The 22,074-nt window shown below is 41.9% G+C and overlaps 3 protein-coding genes across 4 annotated transcripts in view; 1 reads left to right on the top strand and 2 right to left on the bottom strand.

Moving 5' to 3' along the window:
* The window catches only part of arap2 (ArfGAP with RhoGAP domain, ankyrin repeat and PH domain 2), a 95,938-nt gene extending 85,605 nt beyond the window's left edge, over positions 1 to 10,333 (bottom strand). The window contains 7 exon segments of the mRNA XM_063900714.1: positions 85 to 429; positions 891 to 955; positions 1,219 to 1,295; positions 4,446 to 4,528; positions 5,548 to 6,205; positions 6,208 to 6,439; positions 10,087 to 10,333. Of these exon segments, the coding sequence (XP_063756784.1) occupies positions 85 to 429; positions 891 to 955; positions 1,219 to 1,295; positions 4,446 to 4,528; positions 5,548 to 6,205; positions 6,208 to 6,376 (1,397 nt within the window). The 5' untranslated portion in view covers positions 6,377 to 6,439; positions 10,087 to 10,333.
* Positions 10,334 to 12,365: 2,032 nt separating this feature from the next.
* dthd1 (death domain containing 1) lies at positions 12,366 to 21,206 on the top strand. Its single transcript, XM_063901286.1, is given in 10 exon segments — positions 12,366 to 12,558; positions 13,498 to 13,747; positions 14,203 to 14,533; positions 15,029 to 15,208; positions 15,366 to 15,643; positions 15,839 to 15,994; positions 19,548 to 19,837; positions 19,931 to 20,181; positions 20,276 to 20,333; positions 20,899 to 21,206. Coding segments are annotated over 10 exon segments (2,295 nt in total).
* Positions 16,292 to 22,074, bottom strand: part of LOC134875692 (uncharacterized) — a 94,072-nt gene continuing 88,289 nt past the window's right edge. The window contains exons 3-11 of one of the 2 annotated variants that reach the window (XM_063900286.1): positions 20,857 to 21,180; positions 19,596 to 19,855; positions 18,876 to 18,950; positions 17,921 to 17,977; positions 17,674 to 17,830; positions 17,202 to 17,251; positions 16,977 to 17,099; positions 16,741 to 16,894; positions 16,292 to 16,643 (exon numbers count right to left, since the gene is read on the bottom strand). In XM_063900286.1, coding sequence (XP_063756356.1) covers positions 16,449 to 16,643; positions 16,741 to 16,894; positions 16,977 to 17,099; positions 17,202 to 17,251; positions 17,674 to 17,830; positions 17,921 to 17,952 — 711 coding nt within the window. In that variant the 5' untranslated portion in view covers positions 17,953 to 17,977; positions 18,876 to 18,950; positions 19,596 to 19,855; positions 20,857 to 21,180 and the 3' untranslated portion in view covers positions 16,292 to 16,448. Of the gene's footprint in view, positions 16,644 to 16,740; positions 16,895 to 16,976; positions 17,100 to 17,201; positions 17,252 to 17,673; positions 17,831 to 17,920; positions 17,978 to 18,875; positions 19,121 to 19,595; positions 19,856 to 20,856; positions 21,181 to 22,074 lie in introns of those variants that run through there. The other variant, XM_063900287.1, reaches the window with a different exon arrangement.

Raw genomic sequence — 22,074 nt, 5'->3', positions numbered from 1 at the left:
TTTTATGTACATCCAACTAATGTTACATAGATAGCAATAATTTCTCTAGCCACACTCATCTTTTTGAGGGGTAATGTCACCTACCCTTGAGGTGACAGCTTGTCCAGCCAGCCCACTTTGAGCACCTGGTGTCTGGGGGCCCCGTAGAAGCATGCGTACGGAGAGATATCTGGAAGTGCATTTGCAGCCCCAGAGTCTACAGGATCGGCGTAGAGGTCGCACTCCACCATGATTAAAGATCCGTCCTCGGGGCGAGAGGTGGCTGGACCCACAGTGGGAGCGTCAGGGGGGATGGGAAAACTTTGATCGAAACTGCCCATGCTGGCACACTCGTCCACTGTGGAGTATTCGTCTTGGTAAGGGTCGGGGATAATCGGAGCAGGGGGAAAGTCCTGATCCTTGGATTTCTTCTTTTTAGGCAGCTTTTTTCTGTTGGAGCACAGATGGTGTTAAAGGAGCTGTCGTATTAGCTTAGCCTATGCTAACATAGGCTTACAAAACATTGTATATTAAGTGTTGTAACTAATTAGTAATAGACTTCATTTTTTCTTTTTTGCGGAACAACAGGAAGTCATTGCACCCCATGCAATGACATGAGTTTTCGCCACCCTTGTGATCACATCTAACTCGAATGAGCACGTTTCCTAAAATGTCACTATTGCTTTATAAAAGTTAAGTTAGAAATGTATAATTATTGACCCAAATTGAATCATGATGCAACTCCATCATGTTTTTCTAAATAACCTGGTTGTTTTCTAAACGTAGCCCATCATTTACGACATGATACACCCAAATTAATGTGTAAACAGAGTAGTTATCGTACCATCTTCTGGTGAGCACTTCCCTTTAATGGACATCTAAATGGGTATTTATACATCAGCATACTGTACCTTTGTTTCTTCAGTTTCATCTTGTCTTTAAAGCCCTTCTGGAAGCCTTCTTTAGGGCCGGGGTCCTGCGGAGCACAGACGAGATTAACATCAGATGAGAACAAAGTGTCTGTCTCAAACCGTTATCATGCTGCTGCGCTAAGCTATGTTAACTTTAGTGGCTGGGTGACATTTCCATTAACCTCAAGGGGGGGGGGGGGGTTGTCAACATTAAACACAGAGTGAGGAAGTTTGCCGTGCGGTTTGGAAACACCGCTGATAGATCCGAGAAATGTCTGTTCCTGTTTGGTGAGCTGCTACTCACTGTCCGCTGCGGGGGATTTCTTACCGCAGTGCATTCAGGGTTGTTGTACAGGAACATTTCTCCATAGGGAGCGATGGGCGTCAAGGTTCTTTGAAGAGGAGCTAAGAGGACACAGAAATAAATTGAACATGGAAGTCAGTAATAGGATTGTTCTGGTTACATTTAAAATCACTCAGATGTTATAGTGGCTTTTTGATTAAACAGACACATTGATCTGAATAAAATCGTGCCAACCCCATGATCCATTTAAACCAATTAAATGTTGTTTTGCCCATCTCTCTGCTTTTCCCCCCCCACTGGGAGTCTCCTCAGTCCGCATCAAACAGACAGAGGCTCTGCCAAGGCCATCTCTCCGTCTCGCCACCTGCAGGGACTGCGTTCGGTGGTCATTGGAAGTGAAGACGAAGAAGACGACGAAGAAGGAGAAGGAGAAGGAGGAGAAGGAGAAAGAGAAGAAGAAGAAAAATGAGGAGAAGAAGAAGAAGGAAAAGAAGAAGGAGAAGAAGAAGAAGGAAAAGAAGAAGAAGGAGAAGAAGAAGAAGAAGAAGAAGAAGAAGAAGAAGAAGAAGAAGAAGGAGAAGGAGAAGGAGAAGGAGAAGGAGAAGGAGAAGGAGAAGGAGAAGGAGAAGAAGGAGAAGGACAAAAGCAGATAGAGAGAGACTGTGGCCAGACACTATTAGTCTGGAGACCCCGGGCCACCCTGGCCAACGCCTGTCACTGTGAAAAATGACACGGCCCTCTCCTGAGGATTGCGAGGAGGCCAGAAAGACACCGCCACAGGGCAAGACACACACATACACACTGGCGGAGAGGCAGAGAGCTGTGCGCGGGGGTGGAGATCGAAAGACACAATAAAAAATGCCTCGAGACAAACGCAGACATAAAAAGGAAGGACAGCACTGGCGAATACTACAATACAGATGTGAGGGTGCTGCTTTTGGAGCCCTTTACACACACTCCAACAATGCAGGCCATTACCGGGTATAAACAGCCTGTAGTCGTGCAAGAAAACCAACACGTTTGCTTGTTTATTGCAAAATAATGACATCATCCAGGCTGCAAAGCTGTCTGCGAGCCAGCCATACCATGTTTACTTTCAGTTTGTTTGTGAACATTAAGATGAGCCTGTTTTTGCTCTTATGTTCCTTCCAACCTAAATAACCTCTGTTGGCTGTGCTTAAATTCATAAGGACAACAGCCTGAATAAATCACCATAGCTGTGTCTTGTGTTTAATTGGTACACATGTTCATATCGTCGAGCCAACTTGGAGACCCCATCTCCTTTATATCTGGGCTTGGTAAGCTCTAAGATGGGGTCAGTTAGCTCGAAGATAGAACACACTCCAGCGCCGCCGCCCTCTGTGCGGACCGGCTCAGTGGGCAGATAGCAAACCATCAGTCATCATCTATCAGCCGACCTTCAGGGCCTCTCGCAATTCTCTCTCCGACAGCCTGCCGGACACTACTGTACTCAATTCCGGTCAGGTTCCCTCTACTCTTTAGACTTCAGTTACTGCCTTTGTGGCTTTATCTGCTCCCGAGCAGGCTTTCTCTCTCAAGTCGCCATCTTGGAAGATGCCGCCATGAGTTTGGAGTTAGTGAGGAGATTGATTTTATTGTGTATGAAGCCTCTGTTCTTTTAAAAGTGGGGGAGGGAAAGGTCAGTTTGGTATTATCAATCCTCTGTGTCGCACTCACACCGAGCACGGAGGAAATACAGCAACCTGAACTAAAATCTGTAAAATTAGTTTGTTATTTCAGTAAAAGCTTACCTAACTTAACAGCTGAATTGTTGAATAGCTTTAAAATCTGCCATGTATGCGTGCAGGTGACAAAGAATTATAACAAGCTAAAGTAATTCATTAAAGTGTATTTTTTTAGCTTTTCAGCATGAGTCATACCGTCTTTCCGAGGTGTGACTTACCACTAAAAGTTGCTTGCTGTCAGTGTGGTATTTGTGCACCAAGGGGCTATCTCTCAACACCCAGACAAACAACCAGCCTACACACAGGTTAAATAGGGAACTGTGTGTGAATGCCATTGCTTGATCAAATGCCATTGACTGCTATTGATGTACCCAGTGTGCTATATACTGCATCACTGCTGGAAAACACACAATTTCTGGTCAAAATAAAAAGGTTGTTGATTAAAATTCAGTCAGCATCGGACGTTAAGTTCTCGTTGGATACTGTGAGACTACACTGCTCTTTTTTTACTTTTGGATCTCATTTTTTGGTAAAATGATATGTCAAACAGCGCCTTGCTAGACCTTGCTGTGAAGGGAGCTTCAGCTTGCTAGTGGAGCTCCCCACCTCCCTGCTCGGGGACCGTCTGGGCTCTCTCTCATCCTCCGGTCTCGCAGACTGCTTTGCATCCGTCTCCTCTTCCTTCCTCCCAACACACTTCACTGTCTCCATGCTCTCTCAAGTCTCGCTCCCTGTCTTGTTCCATACAGAGGGAAAAAGTTGGAAAAAAAACAAGGCCTGCCAAGAGACTGCTGCGGTAAGGGTACAGCGGGACGAGCAGCGGAGGGGAAGTGGGGGACAAAACGTGACGGGTGTTTAACTGTAGAAAAATGGACGCCAAACTATTGATATGCCGCAGGAGAAAATGTCACAATGCGGACAAATATTCTGCATCTTAAGACTGTTCAAAAACATCCAAAACTTCACAAATGGATGATGCCTTGTGAATTTACTCTGTCCATGTGAAATGTCTTTGATTTACTTAAAACGCCCTCTATACAATTATTATCTGTTTTAATTTTTCATTCATTTTTAAGTATTTTTATGTATTTCTATTTATTTATATTTCATTTCTATAATCCTGAGTGAAACATTTTACCTTAGCACAAAATCAGCTCGCGTATAATATCGTCAGATGAGACACGAGGGGTCGAGGAAGCCCAAAAATGACTTCAAAACTATTCAAAACATATTTGTTCTACACGCCTGTGTGTTGTTAGCAAAGTTAAACAACTTCTAAAAAACTTTGGAGAGCTGGGCGACAGGAATACACACCGGGGTCTCGCTGAGGGACGAGATGTAAGAGAGTATATTCCCGGTGAGATGTGCGCTTGAAAGGAGGGAGGGGCCCCTTTCCCATAACACTCCCACCTCTCTCTCACACACACAAACACACACACACACACACACACACACACACACTTCTTTCATCCGGGCAAACCAGAGCAACTCTACTGCGGAATGAAATATTCATGGCGGAGATGAAGCAGCGGAGAGACGCCGTACCTTTCTGTATGCCGTTTGCACCACTGGGACCCTCGGAGCCGGTGAGGTGTTCGGGGCTGGATGTTTGCGCCGGCGCTGCGCTACTGAGGAGGAAGAAAAATCAGCGGATTACAACCACGACGTGGGAAAACAGGTTTCACCGTTTTACTCGTAAAAGGCCTTCGGAAGAGAGAACTCTGGAAGTTAGTTTCACAGTTAAAGAGTTGAGCAACATATATATGGAATGCAGAGTTGAATAGGAGAGGCCTTGAGGTTCTCCGTCAGTGTACGTCTGAATGCAGAGGGGGAAACGCCTGCTCTCATGTTCATTCATGCGGTGGAAGCGAGCAAATGGATTTCTCCAGGTGCTTCTCGCTGAGCTCCTCTAACGTGTTTGATTAGTTCTCATAAACTTCCATCAAGTCAAACTTCAGGCTCAAAGGAATGGTTTGGAAGTACTTCTTTGCACACGTGTAAGTCAGAGAAATGAATACTCTGAATCAACCGACTTCTCTTTAAACAATATCTAAACATTTTGATTTAATTGATCTTTTCTAGGACATTTTTTGTTTACAATCTGACTTTCATATATGTTTTAACTACAGAATTGTATCTCTTATTGCACACTCTTACATCCTACATAGTTTTTTATATTTTATAAAACAGAAAACTATTTCCGGGAAAATTCAAGTATTTTGATTCTAACGTTGAAAGCATGTTATTCATATCTCTGCATCAAAGTAAATACCTACGTTTCCAGGAGTGGAATTTACTTCATATAATTACTTTTGAGTTTTGCACTCGAGTCAAAAAATCTGTGGTACTTCAATTGAGTGTTTTACATAATACTTCTCTAAAACCTCCACTTCATGTTGTCGGAAAATGTTGCATTTTTTACAAATAATACAATTTCATTAGAGGTCAAGCTACTGCAGTAGTGTATTAATAAATTCAAATAAAACCACACAGTATTTAATAGATGAAAGACAAGACTTTCCCCTTGAGTATGACTTATAACGGAGAATTTTTACACTGTGGTACTGCTATTTTTAAGTAGAACATTTCAGTAATTCTTCTAACTGTTTCCCACAGTGTTGAACTGTCCCTTTAAGGTAAAAGTTACCTGTCCTGAGGAGGCAGCGTTGTCTGATTGGGGATCTGCGGGACGGGCCGGTGCCTCAGCCGGTAGGAGCGAGTGAGCCGCGGACCTGCAGGAGCCGTTGAGCCAGGCTGAGCCTCGTAGATGGAGTTCTCCACCATACTCCCTTGGAAAATCGAATTGTCCTCAGAGGGGGAAGGATGGAGGCCGTCAGCAATGCAGGGGAAGGAGTCGGCGCTGGATAGAGACGGGGTCTCCGAGGAAATCTCCCAGTCTGAGGGCATCTCGGATATGGAGATGCACTCGCTGCTGCTGCTGCTGCTGCTGCTTCTGCTCCTGGAGCAAACAGAGACGGCTATACTGGGAGGTTCAGAGGATGACTGAATATTTTGTGGATCTCGAGGAGCCGGAACAGGAGGCCGAACGCATCTCCTCTCCGTGCCGTCCTCAAACCCTGTTCCCAGTCCGGCTCCAGGAGGCAAAGTCTGACTCCCATCCGACTCATTCCTCTCCTTTGGCTCTCGGTGCTGACATGAAGTCCCTCTCTTTTTATCCTTCAGGAATATACGTCTCGGGAGAGGCACAGGCTTTCTTCCGCGAGTCCCGTTCTCGCCCTCTTCATCGTCCTCTCCACCGCTCGGCTGCTTCAAGCCTAGCGCTTCCAAACTGCGAAGGATGCGCCTCGATGGCCTGTCGGAAGCACGTTCAGCTCATGGAGACACTCATCGGTGAGGTCCCTGCAGTCTTCCAGAGCAAGATAGCCTCCTTGACGGAAATATGATGTATACTGGGACAGGTGGAGGGTGGACAGCCACTCCACGAGGTCCTGGCTCAAATCCGGAGGCTCCAACATGATGCTCCGGTCTCACCTCTGCCGCATCAGGAGGGCCTCTGGAAGATAGTAGTCCGCTTTAAACTGTAGAGACAGAGAAAGCGGTTTCAAACAACATGCGGTTAAAGAAAAATACTTTAAAGGCTGTTAGTGCCATCCAGCTGAACTGAATCTTTGCATGATGCACCTATGAATCGTTTCTCTAAGAGGGAAAAGTATTGAAGTTGATAATAATTAATGTTAAGAGGTTCATTTTGCAGGTGGAAATTTAATCAGGGTAAAATTAAACCATCTTTCAACTTCAATTACGATATAAAACCTGATCAGAAAGCACTGTTCGACCTTTTGGAAAACACTCTTACCCCCTTTCTTGCCTAGAGGAAGATAAAATGACCAATTCCACCCAGTTCTGTCTTGTATATGAAATCAAAGCATGGATATAGCATCATTTAGCAGAAAGCAGAAAGGAAACAGGCATAAACAGCTAGTCTGGCTCTGCACAGTTTACAAAAATGTGTCAAGTGCCAGTTGTGGTTTCAGACTGCAGGAAGTCACCACGACATGCCAAGGAAATAGTTAAGTAGAAAACCCTTAGCACAAATACTGCTGTTAATGTAAACAAAATAGATCATAAGTGCTGAGCTTTAAAGGAAAAGTGCTGGGGTTTGTTTTGTGTTCCCTCTGCTTTAAGCCTTAGATACGCTTTATAGTTACCTTGCAGACACAAGACTAACTGACACAGTCATTTAATCTCATAAATATAGCCAACAAGCCTACTTCCTAAAATATCTACTGCTTTTAAACACAACCAGATACATGTGTGCATTCAACAAGTGAGCAAACACATACGCCAACATCTGAATGTGCAACACTCCTGAATGAAACAGCAGGAAACAGCAATAGCTCTGAGGAAATAACATGCAAGTGTGGCTCTGCAGTCAGGTTTAGGGAATAGACTTGCCTTCAGGTCAGATTTCAAATAACACACAAGCTGGATTTCTAACCAGCTGACATATTTGTCTCCTTTTTCCAGTCAAAGTTAACATCCCAGCTCACTCCCTAGCATCTTAATAACCCCTTGAAGGCTTTTGATAAATGGCTCTTTCTTGTCTTTATCGTTTCTAATGAATTGTGAAGCAGCTCTCTCTACCTCTCACACATACACACACACCCCACACAGGAAGGTACATTAACATCTTGCCATGTCTACTTCTCCTTTGGGTTGTAAATGTACAGTGACAAAGGTACATGAAGCGTTACTTCTGCTTTCAAATCAACACTATGTTGTGGCTTTACAATTGCTTAGCAAGTAATTCACACTAAATTAACACAAACAGAAACTGACCTTTACATATTTTAGAAATGCACTTGAGATTAAATCAATGCTTCCCCTTAAGATAAGATCGCCCCAAAAAAGAACTGAAAGGTTGCTCAGAATGTTAGGATGACATTAGCCTTGTTACTTGAATGTTCGGATGCCTTTTGAAAGCGCTTCTTATTCTCAGCACCAGTAACAGAATACAAAAGTAACTGTATTCCCTTACAGGCACATCAAAAATACATATCAGATTACTGATAGATTTCTAATGGGGTTTAATACCATGACTCTGTAAACCTAGCATATCATTTAATCTGGAATAAAAAAAGGCTTTTTTTTGGGGCTATATTGGCTGTAGTTTTCCTCTTTTTGGACATCTGATTTGTTCAAAATAATGATGTGGATGCTTTAATACTGTAGTCTAAGCCGACCATATTGTGGTTCTTTTGTTCATTTGAGTAGGTTAACCACGGTATTTAAAAATAGTGTCGGTGTGTCATTCTGCCGTGTATATGTACAGGATGTAATGTTTTTTTTAAGTGTTTCATTGTTGGTCTTTAATATTCAAGCATGAATTTGCTTGATGAAAGCCATTTTTGACACAAAATGTCCTGTTTTCTTCTCCTAAGGATACATTGTTCTATTGTCTTATATAATTCACTTAAGTGTTGATGTTTCCTTTGACTTGTATTGCATTTGTAATGGAATATATATGTTTTACTTAACCCTCCCAAAACACAGTCCCAGCTTCACACCGCTATATTAGTTCCTCACATCGGGGGTGTATAAACACCATCAGACCTGCCCAGCTGTGTATTGCAGTGTTAACATGCAGGGACCTGTATTGGCTAACAGCCAGCCGAGGCACACGCCGAAGCCTGCTAGCACATTTGACCTCGACTGCTCCTCATCTCTGCCTTTTTGCACTTCTACACCCACTCACACAGCTGCACACACACACCCGCCATAGAGCAAACCAACACAACAAACACTATTAAAGGGCTGGATATGGGAGTTTTTCATCCACAGCTATTGCCTGGTGTCTTACTCCACAGGGTGTTTAGATCAATAGCAAAAGAGAACTTCACAAAATGAAACGGCTTGCACTTCCCACATGGGCGTAGGAACATATGAAGCGGTGTGTGTGTGTGTGTGTGTGTGTGTGTGTGTATGCATAAAGATACTACAACACACACAAACGCAGCAGGATGGAACATAGGGTCAGGTATTGACTAAGAAGGAGCATTGTATATAAAGGGTAACAAAACCCTTAGATGTTCCAGCTGTAGTGTGGTTTGCATACACCAACAGATATGGAATTATATATTAGTATAAAAATGTCTTTATACTGTATACGTCTGCCTTTAAAAAGAGATGTTGTTAATCAAATATGTTCAAGCTTGACTAAACTAAATGTCTTGGAACTAAAGAACCTTAATCTGAAACGCATTTAATTTAATCCCTTGTAATGTATCTGCTTTTGAATTTTTAATCCTAGGTATTCGGACCATTTCCTATTTAGGGTTGGATAAGTTTGACGGTATTTAGTTAGTGTAAGGTGTTTTTAAGCTTGTAAAGATGTGCATATGATACATAAACGCTCACCAATTGTAGCAATATGTACCTTTTGTAACGCTTTGGACAGGTGGTCGAGGTTTCCCATTTTACACGGGTACGTTTTTCTCATGGTTGTAATTGTAGTTGATCTGAATTGAAGCTGTTCTTCTACAACAAAACTGTCTGAATGCATGGCTACCAGCACAGGAAATGTATGAGTATGCAGGTAGGTGGTGTTACAGCCAGTAGCTACACCACAGGTATGGTTAGAAAGTACAGAGGGTGAGTCATAGCATACACACCTACCTCATACTTCTGCACATCTCTCACTAACATTGAACAAAGTCCAATTCCTGTCCCCTTCCTGGTTTGGGGGAGAAAAAATATATACCGTATTCCCTGTTGAAATGTTATCTACTTAAATAGTAAGTGGTGTTTTGAGGATACAGTCAAACAAAAGACCATTAAAGAATGCTATTATACTAAATGAAGTAAAAGAGGCACTATTAAAAGCTGCCATTGTACACGCTTTGCGGGAGAGTGTTTACATTGAAGTAAAGGCGCAAAACACTAGCGGTCAAGGTGTGTTTCTTTAGCCTGTGTTTACACGTATAAAAAGAGTGGTATGACAACTTTGTGAAAAGTACACAAACTCAGAGCGACGCAGTTTCACTTCATATGAGTTTACCGGCAAATGAGTGATTCACGCTTCTTGTTACACACATTTAAAAGGCTAATTAAACTTAAGCCCATTTACCTCAGATACGTGACCACTTTAGTCGAATTTTAACACAACACTTGAAGTCAGTGTGTTTACCAACACGTTGCTGTACGTCCGAGAGGCAGAAGAGCTTACCTGCCGGTTATAAACAGGTGGGAACCTCAGGCATCATCCGCACACCTTCACGCTCTCGTCATGTCCAGTTTGTGTCATCCTGTTGACTGTCGCGAGCCCTCACAACGTGCTCGGTCTGTTTCCGCGGTGTGTTCGGTAACACCACGCCCATCTCAGTGCAGGACCAGTTGCAAAAGTACCTGCTAGGCTGCTACTAAAACTCTCAAACAATATTTAGCTTTAAACCGATAATAATTTGGTAGACTTTGTTTTATGTTTGTCTGTTTTTAAAACAAAACAAATGTGTCATCGTGTGTCACCTGAGAACAACAAAGTGGAGGCAGTTGAGGTGTTTCCTGGGAATCCACGCATGTCCCAGCTTGATCCTGAACGCCCCGGGCTATGCATTCATCACAGGCAGGAATGCAGCAGGATGCCTGTTCTCAGATAATTAGGAGAGTCCTGGAAAAAAAAACGTAATCACATTTAGTTTCATTATTTTCATCCAGCATTGTTAGTGTATGATATTATTCTGATGATGGTAGAAGAATGATTTGAAAGCATTGTATGAATTGAACATGTGTATTGGGGGAAAAAAATGCATTTAATTGAACTGAAAACCAAAATACTGTAACAAATATTACGTAAGACAGGAATTGAATTGGTTGATTCTCTTGGCAAATAAACATTAGGTAATATTTTTTTATTATATATATCAAATAATGTTACTAGTAATAGTAATTTAAAAATAAAGTCAAATAAGTTCATTTCTCATTCCAATTTGAAAGTATACAATTTCAGTTAAAAAAAAGTAGACAATTTCTTCAACATTTTAAATATTATTAAACACTGTTGCTCTACCTCTAGAAAATAAATATATTTAAACAGAGATATTATAAGAAAAAAAGAAATACGTATGAACACAAAGTGCATTATACTACAGTATACAACAACAACAACAACAACAACAACAACACTTTTGAAATGAATGATTTTAATATAAGGATATATTAAAAAATAACGTGTATTTATTTTCCTTTGGATGTTCCCAAATACTTAAAGCGTGAAATGTTAAAAGTAGGTAATAAAATAACAGAACACAGTGTGCCGCATCAGCCACATGATGGTGACAGAGAGCTGCAGCTCAGAGCATATCAGGCCTTTCTCATTAAAAACTTTGAAATATCACAATTTAAAGGATTAAACAACAAAATCAATGATGGATGTATTTCATTCAACACCTTTTTCATCAAACAAATAAAGATATGTCACCAAAGTGGTAATATATGTACCAAATATTTTCCCCACCATTATTACAATGTAGTATTAAGAATAGAAGAAGAAACATTACTTACTGATTGTCTTTTGAAAATCACATTTTCCATTTAAGCTTATTTTAAAAACTTTACACTTATAATTATATTTTGTACTTTCACTTAAAAAAAAATCACAGTGTTTTTAAAACTCAGTTCTTCCACCACTGATGTAATAGGATCGTAAAACCACAAATTCCTCAGGCAAACCATGAAATGACCCATGTAAACAACCTATATACGACCTCCTTCTCAACATGGGGGACATTTCTGCTTTTTGGACACATGTGCGAAAGATTAATGATTGAGCAACAGTTTTGGGTTGAATTTAAAGAGCTGATGTCTTTCACTGTCTGGACGTACAAGCAGTAAAATGAGTGACAGAAGAATAGAGGACAGGGATGAGATGTGTGGAGGACAGCACTCAGTCTTCCTGTGGCTCTTTTGCTCTGTGGCTGCTCTTTTGTCCCTCCCTGCCACGCCTCCAGGGGTCTCCTTGGCAACATGTTTTACTACTGGCAGACATATAAATACGACATTGGCTCCTGAAAACTAGGAAAGCTGTACACAGTAACACACAAAATGCCAGGGACAGAGCGACCAAGGAGTTTTCTGCTTCAGATATAAAAGGAGGGAAGAATGCCCTGTAGTTTTAGAGAATGTTTGAATGTATTATTCAGTGAGTGATTTGTTTTTGCCGTGTGCAAACCGGACTCAAAAAGGGCACAAAACCAGCTGGATTACATACATCTGACCCAGATCTGTTGTTTTTTTCTTCTCAGCATGGATGGAAATCTGGATTTGAATAAACAGATGTATGAAGACGAGTCCCATCATGACAGGAGGGGTAAAAACTGTCTCCTCAACATGTTGACAGAAACTTTTGGGGGGCTGGAAGCTGTCAGAAGCAGAAGAAAGCATAATGATAGCACGGTGGGTGGAAGAAAATCCATAGGAGGAGAACCAGGTAGAGGCAGTGAAGAAGGGATGCTCAGTCCTGCAGAAGAGAAAGAGGATGAGGATGAAGACGAGAAAGAGTGCAAGCAGAGAGTTCTGAGAGTGCTGAAGGAGCTCAGTGTTTTTCATTCTGAGAGAGTGACAGCATGGAGAGGAGTTCTCAGAGATTGTGCCAACAAGTCTTCGCCAGGGGATAGTGATCAGCAGGAGCCGTCCACAACAGGTACGTGAGTGGGTCTGACTGATGCACGTCTTTATAAAAGGCTCACTTTGATTGAAGAACAGAAAAAAGCAGCGGAAGAGGAGGTCAGTGGAAGTTTAAACGTAAAATAAAAAGTTGAAATGTCGGTGGGAGTCGAATTGTAAGGATGAAACATTTAGGAAGTTCCAACGCCAAGAGTAGTTTAGGTGTAAGTTGAAACCCTGAAAGCAGTTCAAGAGTCAAAGGAAGTTGAAACGTAAGCAGTTTAGTTGACGTTGAGGACTGTTGAGGTGGAGTTGAAGTAAACATGCTGAATGCAGCTGAAGAGTCAGTTGCTGAAACAAGTTGAGGCCATAGTTGAAGAGAGGGAACCTGAATGATTTGATAAAAACCACATTTGAAAGGCAAATTGTTCATTCATTGTGAGCTGGAAAGTTAACTGAATTGTCACTTAAAGTAGAAAAGCTGAAAGCACACAAAAAAAGTGTCGGCTAATGAATTTTATGAAGTTCAAGTTTGAATGAAATTTGAGGCGTTACACCACAGTATTTGAATTACGTAGAAAGACTGACGTTTATTTTTATGCAATTGTGCAGGCCACACAAATAATAGCTGAAGTATCTAGAAATGACTCTCAAAAATGCAATTTGTCAAAAAGGTTGATGATATATACAACATTTGGCTCTGTTCTATCCCTTTGTTTTGTTTCAGATACAGATTGGAAAGTCAAACCTTGTTCAGACTCCTTCAGAGATATTTTTCAGAGTGTTTGGGAGGACATAAATATCATTTTGGACACACTGAACACAATTATAGCTAAAGTGGATGGAGAAATCCTCAAATTATGTGCAGAGAAGGCCTCAATTGTGGATGCAGACGTTCAGGAGACTAAATATCTGAAAGAACCAGAGCATCCTGAAGATGACAACAATCACCTTTACTCCTGTGATCCCCTTGAAGCTAACTCCGAGTATAAACCGGAGGATGGAGATGATCAAACTACAACGCCATCACAGGACACAGAGCAAACATCAGACAACAGACGCTGCAGTTCTGACTGCGATGATGTGAAAGAGACGGGGCAAGAATCAGTGGTCAAAACTGATCAAGGGAGTGATACTGAAGACTGTCAGTCTCCAGAAAGAAAGACAGATTTGATGGAGGAGACAGAAAAGGCAAAAGAGGAAACAAGGGAATGGATCACAGTAGGGTAAGTTAATATGTTTTTTGTTCCCCATCCCATCAACTAAGGGAGCAAACAGGGATGAGACTCTGAACATGATTCCATTCCTTCCCCTCATTTCCCCCACTGATACAGAAGTAAACACTCAGCAGTGGCTCATCACCAGGTGACCACACATTGATGACATGGCATCCTTATAGCAGGCTCTTTCAGTTCATTGTCAACATATCCAGAAATACAGATCAGAGGGAGAGGCCGACTCTGGGAGAAGCCGATATGAGAATGTGCATGCTACAGCATTTCAGAAATATTTAAGATGGTGGCACTTTTTCCTAGAAATGTCGCTTCATAAACAAAGTTGTATCATAGATGCAGGGAGCAAAACATGCTTCATTTTTCACAGTTTACTTCAAAAATGTCGTCTGTACATCATCAGCATTGTAGTCCTCTGTAAATATGTCTGTTCTAAACTAAATTTCCAGGCTCACCGGTCAACAGCGGGACAGCCAATCAGTTGCACCGGACACATGCTTCATCAGAGCACCTATGGGTGTGGCTGACGTCCTGAGATGTGAGGTGGCCGACACCCTGAGCTGCCTGATGGTGACCGGTTCTGAGGAGCTGGTCAGCAGAGTGATCCGGCTCAAAATTCTGGACGGTGCTAACGTACACTTTCCCGTGACTGTGGTTGTGCCTTTCTACGCACGTTACCGCGGCAACTACAGGGACGTTGCAGTGAAGATAGTCGACGGGAAGCGGAGGGCAAGCTACGTCACGCCTGTAACCACAGAGGGCACGTATGGAGGACACAGGGTACGGATCACTTGGACTAAAAAGACACTAGCTTTTATTTTATTGTCAGAAATTCCATGAACTAGAAAGTTATAATCCCTTTTAAATATTTGACAGTATTTATGAGCTGAGATTGTGTAAATAATGCAATGATAACCACTGTTTGTTAAAGGCACTTTTTAGGGGTCAACTTCAGAAAGAATTGGACGTGCCTTATGGAGCACCTTAAGGAATATCCACCAAAACCTTTTGTGTTCTGTCCGATAGAATTCGGAACCATCCTAGGTCATCTTTGCTGAAACCATTTTACTTTTCTGTTGTAAAAAATAAAATTACTTCAACAGATCCAAAGGCAAATACAGCTCCACATTGATGATGGAAGCAATAACAACTTACATTACATTGCTGTCACTATACTATGTCCTTGCCTAAAGCAATACTGTTTTCTGTAAATAAATTACACAACTACTGACAAAAAAGATAATTAAATGTATGGTCTGTTTACCCGTTTGACAGGGCTCATTTGCAGAGGTGAGGGTCTACTCCCTGGGCCTGTTTGCAGTGGTTTCCGGTCTAAAACGAGAAAATTACACAGTTACCACAAAAGGTTTGTCACTCAAGCTACCCATGGACCCCCGTATCTGTCTGAACTACCTCCCAGGAGCCTTCACTGCTCCAGTTATAGCACAAACCATGGTAAGGTTTATTTCACTGATTTGTTATATTGTGGGATATTTGGGAGGCTTATAAAGGACCTCTGTAAATGTCATATCAAGCCTTCTTTGATGAAACAGTTTTCATATCACACAGTGTCCAAACTGCAGCTTGAATAATAATTATATAACTGCCTCAGATCCAGCCAGTAGACGCTGTTCTTCTAGCTGCCGTCAAGACTAGGAGTGATGCCTACCACGCGGTGGTGTCTACGAGTCCGTTTCTCTACCTCACCCACCCATCCTCTAAGCCCCTGAGAAGACCCCTTACTCTCACCCTTCCCTGTCCCCCAAACACTGAAAAGAAAAGGCAGACAAGGGGACAAGAGGAGGAGCAAGACCACCAAATGTGGCCTGTTAGTAGTTCTCCACCATGGGATCAACCTGCTTCCCACAGAAGGAGGTGAGTTAAGCGAGTGTTCTTCATGTTTGTCCACATTTATAGATGTCATTGGATTAAAAAAGGGAGACCAGAAATGAATAATTAATACCAATTCATCAAAGTTTAATTCATGGTCATGTAAGGAACTTATTGGTTTGTCAAGTGCACAGTGCAACTTGCACTGCCTCACTGAAAATGTCTGGTCAATGTTGTTTTTAATGTTGTTGTCAGAGCCATGGCCGCCTCTGGGAAATCTAAAGAGGTGTCCAACGAGCTGCTGATTGTTCTGGGTTCAAGAGAAAAACAGTGGAGCGTCCTGGATAAAGTCACGGTCAGGAACCAGCAAAATGGGCTGGTGTCTTTCGAGCTGACGGAGCACTTTGACAGGTAAGAAATCGTCATTTGTACAAATCTAAATGGCAAAGATTAGTTTTGAGTCCCTTAAACAAAGGTCCGAGGAACAGCTGATCCAAAGGGATTTACAGCATCTGGTACAAATACAGAATTCAAGAAATATACACACAATAATAGTCCACTTACACAAACAAAATACACAAAGTGAAAATAAGAGGTTGGGTTTTTATTACAGTTTTTTGCTAACAGAGTTCAGTCATACAATACAAGTTTAGGGGACACTTAGAGACCAGATAGCACTGTGTGGATAAATATTATAATGGAGGATTGAATACTAAAGCAAATAAGTCTGGGGACGCAGGAGGTAAGGTATCTTTTTTAGAAGCCTTATTGCAGTGCTTGGGAGCCAGTTGGAAGCAGTAAAAAAAATGGAGTTACTTTAAATCAGATATAAAAGCCTGAATGATTTTCTCTGTGATCGCAGGAGTCAGTGGATATTTTGTTGTACCTTCCAACCTAAACAGATCACAGCAAAAACTGCAAAATGAGGCAGAAACATCCACAGAAAGACGACAGACAGTGCAGATAAGCCCAGAGTCAGACTGGAAGGAGGGCGCTTATTTGCAGCACCATTTTTGTCATATCCATGGCTGCCATTTCGTCCATCCAGTAAAAGATAAACCTGTCAAACAAACAATGTTATACATAAAGTAGACCTTACATATAATCCTAAATAATAGCTTTGGATTGCCAGACTGTAATAATCTCCCATCTCTTACCACATCTCTTTGTTCCTGTGCCTTGCTGATAAAGCTGATCAACCACTGCAGTTGATCTGAAGGACTGTAGGCTTTCAGTTTGTTGTTCCCCATGACGACGGTTATAATGGTCTTGCTTCTCACACCACAAATAAGGATGTAATAAATCCGGTATCTGCCCACAGCAAAAGAAATACTGTCAGGCACCGCATATTAATAGAAGTGAAAGCTGAAACAGTTTTCATTTCATTTAGTACCTTCTTGCTAGGATGCAGTTAGCAGAGTCCAGGGTTGTTTGTGTCTCAGGACACCAGACTATAAGCTTGAAATGAGGAGTTGTTTGCAGTGTTGTTCTCATCATAGCAAGGAGGCTGTTGAAACTAGATCAGGAATAGAGGCCATTAAGCAACATTTCATAAAGAGAAGGTCGGAAACATGGCATATTATTTGTTTGTGATGAGTAACTTTATATCTCTCCTCACCTTTCAGTGAAAAACAGCCTTTTTAGTTTTCGTTTCGCCACAGTGTAAGCCTGTAATATACAAAAGAACATAATTAGTTATGATGTGACAGGAAATTTGAATATTTCACATTAAGTCATTACAAACAGACTTCAAATGACAAGAAAGAGACACAAAAAAACAACTAAAATCTGTTTCAAAATGACTACAAAGACAAACAAAACGGGGGATAACAACCACAGACAAAACTTAACAAAAAGAACCCATTAGGCAGTGACATGAAACAACCACAGTGAAGTGTGTGTCAAATTGAATGACCCATAATCAATATGAGGTTAAACAACTCTTGAGTCTGTGTGTCTTGCTCCTAAGAACGGGAGGTGGGGTCTTTTGCAAATCTGTGCCAGGCGGTCCGTTGTCTTGAGTCACATGGTGCATGATTAGATGTTTTCCTTATAAGATTACAGTCAGAACAGTTGAAGAGGTTTCTCACAACACATGTTTTGTGTCGGAGGCCCATGAGCCCCATGAGTGTGTTTGACAGCCGCAGCAGGTACGCAGGGTTCTGGGCCGACGTCACATCCACACTGCCGCCAGTGACAGTCATCAGGAGGCCCCCGACCGCATAGAAGAAGTAGCAAACATTGCTCCTAGCCACAGAGGGACAGACCGTTAAGGAGGGTTGATTTAAGTCTATGAATGTAACTGTTTATGTTTGAAGTCCTGCAGAAAATCCTTACTTGACAATTAGCTCAGCTGGACACTTCGACATGAAGGGGTTTGATGCAGGAACAAAACTAAAATAGGAAACATGTTTAAGATAACACTTCAGATACATTTTGTTTAATACATGTAAGATATTTGAGGTTAAAACTATGTAATTGTATTCCAAATGTATACGTTTAGCAGAGCTAGCCTCATTATTATTATGTTGGTGGTGTTCAGTACAAAACAGCAAAAGGGACATTATTTACTCTACACCAGCGGTTCCCAAACCTTTTTTGCGGCGCACCCCCTTCTACGTCCCAACCGGGTTGACGCACCCCCCAAAAGAACGCAACAAAGCGTCTCATGACAAATAGCTTTGTCATGAGACGTTCCACTTGACAGTTTCCCTGATTTCAGCCAGTTAATCATATTTGAAAGAATGAATGAAACGAGTTGGCGCGCATAGATCCTAGCCTACAGTGGAACTAACAAAAACTAATAAATTATAGCTTTTTGATTTAAAATAAAAGGGATTACAAAGGAAATGTTTATTGTTCCTGTTTTTTATTGTAGCCTATGGAAAAATTCCACTTAAAAAACAACACTGTGTAATATTTTTACACCAGACCACCATTACATGTTTCATCTCGCGCACCCCCTGGTGGCAGCTTTCGCACCACACTTTGGGAATCCCTGCTCTACACAAAACGCAAAAAACAAAACCTAAAAGCATATCACAGCTAGAAATACGTTCCAGATTTAGCTTGAAGTTCATTTAATCTGGATTCTTCTGGCAAGTCACAATTGACACATACAATTCTAGTAATTCCAAATTGAGTAGGACAAAAGCGACAGTGTTTCCATTCAACTCTTTAGCCCTACTTTGCTATAGTTGCTAATCCGCCTAACTTGTAAACATCACACATTATTTCTTAACTTGCCCTGTCTAAAATAAAGTCAAATACATTGAGAAGAAGAAGAACTCACCACTCAATCAACTTCTGTTCTACTTCTTCAGGGTTGTGTGCCTTTCATTTACACACAGGTGCAGCAGGATAGGAACTGAAATGTAGAACAATACAACTACCGTGACTTAGAAAGAGCTTTTCTTCACACAAAGGGTTTAAGAAAGGCAGTATGGATAAAAAGGGGGGTTAAATACTCTGAATACCAGGCTTTCCCAGTTCAGTCAGAAGATAAGAACATGGTGTAAATGTTAGTTATCTCTAAAGGAGTGATAAATAACAAGAAATTAAAGTTGTGTTTCCACAATTTCTGTAAAGAAACGCTGTTAATGTACTCTACATTTAACTCAAAGTATTTCAAAAATCATTGTAAAATACTATATTCCCAGCATGGTACAAACTGTTTTTTTTCAGCTCCATTAAGAAAAATTGAAAGATGAATAATAAACCCAGACAGATATTGTGAACTGCTCCTTTACCAAGTATAGATTCTCATTATGTCTCTGCTTTCTTATCTAGAACAGCTTTCCTTGGGAATAATATATGTACAGTATGTAATAAGAGATCTTTATTCTGTCTTAAGTATGTTAAGTATGTATTTAGGCCCACGATAACGCACTCATTTATCCCTTTATTCAGCAGTAATCTTATATCTCCTCTGAGCTCAACGCCTTAACTCTCCCCCCTGTCTCAGACTGCTGGTGGTGCGTCTGCTGTCTGCACTGCAGCCTCTCCAGCTCACGTCTCTGGCAGAGGAGCTGGAGGAGTCGGTCTGCTGCCATGCGGTCACCGTCGTCCTCCAGCGAAGACAGGATGAGCCGCACGACCTCCTGGTGGCTGTCCTCCCGAACAGAGACCTCAGCTGGGAGATGTCCAAACTGCGAGCCCGGGGCTACAGCGGGCTCCCGGAGACATCTGCGGAGATCTCCATGTGTGAAGGAGACCAGCTCCTCCTGTGCTTCAGCGGCAACATCACCTCCTCAGGTAGGGTGTGAGAATGACCTAGAGATGTTTGCATTCACACTAATTAAAAGGATCTAAATACGGATGAAAAAAATTGTCCATGTTTTACAAAAGGAACTCCAAACGAAGGACATGATGTCCCACACGAGCGAATCCCCTTCCACAGTCAGCAGAAGAATCACCTCATGGTGCGTCTAACAGAGGTGGACCCGTTTGGGAACTACAGCTCCCCTCACTACAAGGGCACGGCCTTGTTCTACAAGGTCACCAGAGGTCAGCTGGAGTGGCGAGGTGACAGACCGGTCGCCATGGACACAAAGCTCCTCGGAGACCCCGTCTGTAAGCTGTCTCTGACTTTACCCAAGGTGCAGAAACGCTCACAAGGAATCATAGATACCAATGTTGTTCAAGACTTTTAGGATAAGAGATATTCTAACATTTTATTCTGCTGTATCTTAGAAAGTGAGAACCATTAACCGGCCAATCACAGCCAGGGTGAGGGTACGCGAGGACACAGGTGGGTCACTTGTTTTGGATGACTTTACTTGAGTTTGTTCCGTTTCCCCCCCACTTTATAATTTTACCCCCTTAGAATTTTGAATTAGATATTGTACGTCAAAGCTTTACTCAGTGCATAGTTTGAATATTTTTCAGATGATTTTTCCTACAAAAGTTTTTCTAGCAAGATTCAACTGTTAAAACATAATATTTACCAAGGGCTTTTCTGTCTGGAAAATGGGTGTTAATGATAGTAGGGATACAAATGTAATTCTAGGGCATTAACCTGCTTTTTATTTTCAAAGCAGATGAAATTAAATGCAGGTTGAAATCTAGTTCTTGGATTGCACATAGTATGAAAAAGGTAACATCTGTTGAATATGGGACTTGAAACACAGTATGTTTACATAGTTGTATTCATATTTTTTGCAGGCATAAACAAAACAATGCAAGACAGCTGTGATGTAAAAATTATACTAAAAAAATGATATCCCCTTCTTTTCTTTACTTTCCTAATTAGTGTTGAAAATATAAATGCTAACCTTTCACTTCCTCCATCTTTCATCTCTTGCATCCCCCACCAGACTCCCTGTCTGACTCTCTTCTCCTCTGGCTGTCGGAGGAGCTGTCAGAGGAGGAGGTGTCCCTGCTGGTGGTCTCCCTGCGTCTCCGTCGAAGCGCCGCTCAGTTGGTGAAGCTGCGGGCCAGGGACAGCCTGTCCACCCAGGCCTTCCATGTCCTGGCCATGAGGAGGAGGGGGCTTCCTGCTGCCACCCACCAACCCAAGGCCTCTCAGCTCGCCCACTGCCTCGCCAAGAGCGGCCGGCCAGACCTGGCCAGGGAGCTGCTGCTGCGCCAGGCTGCCACTGCCAGCCAGGGATCAGTGAAATAGAGAAGAAAGTAGAAATCACACTGCTGAATAATTGTTGATTTTAGTCATGAGCATGAGTGCCTGCCAAATGTGATGGTTGCAGTATCCTGTTTAACCACAAGAGGTCAGCATTGGACTGTGAGTGTATGTGGCCCTTTCCCGATTTAAGTGGATTATTTCTGAGGCATGAGCAAGTCAACAGCACATTTGAGAGTCCTGAAGACTACATTTTATCCAGTTAAAAAAGCAGAAATACCTCTTATAATCTATATTTGTCTAAAAAATGATATTTGTCTGTTTTCCTCTTTTGGTAATTGTCTATTGTGTGTCTTGTGACTGAACCCCAGGCCGGGTTTAGTGAGTGGTGCTTCTTATATTCCTAAACATTTTATGTGACAGGTGTTAAGCTAAAATAGCTGCAGACCACCAAAAAGCAGCATTTTAGCTTACTAGTTAAGGGATAGGCAATACAACTTACCTCATTATGTGTTTTAGTGCATTTATTCTCTAGATACAAGCAGGAAGAATGATCTGCACCCACTACTTGATTCAGATGTAATACATTATTAAACTCTAAAGGTATTTGTTTTCTTGTACGTAGAGAAGTGACTTCAAATGAAGGTAATACTTGAACAGACTCTTAATGTTAGCTTGATTCCTCAGCCTTTCTAAGCTTAGTTCTTCGTAGATTGTAGAAGCGTTCTTCTCTGCAGCGTCTTCACAAACTCACTTCATTAGGTAGTTTATCTCCACAGACAGGTAGGTGATTTCCACGAGCAGTCAGCCATCTCTTCTCTGTGTAAACAGACGCTGACACTGGACTGCGACCTATTTTTAGCTCCCTGACACGAGTCATCTTTTAAGCTTGACAGCATCTGTTCATGATTGA

The sequence above is a fragment of the Eleginops maclovinus genome, chromosome 14, assembly GCF_036324505.1.
Source record: "Eleginops maclovinus isolate JMC-PN-2008 ecotype Puerto Natales chromosome 14, JC_Emac_rtc_rv5, whole genome shotgun sequence".
NCBI lineage: Eukaryota > Metazoa > Chordata > Actinopteri > Perciformes > Eleginopidae > Eleginops > Eleginops maclovinus.
This window is presented reverse-complemented; position numbering and strand designations above follow the sequence as displayed.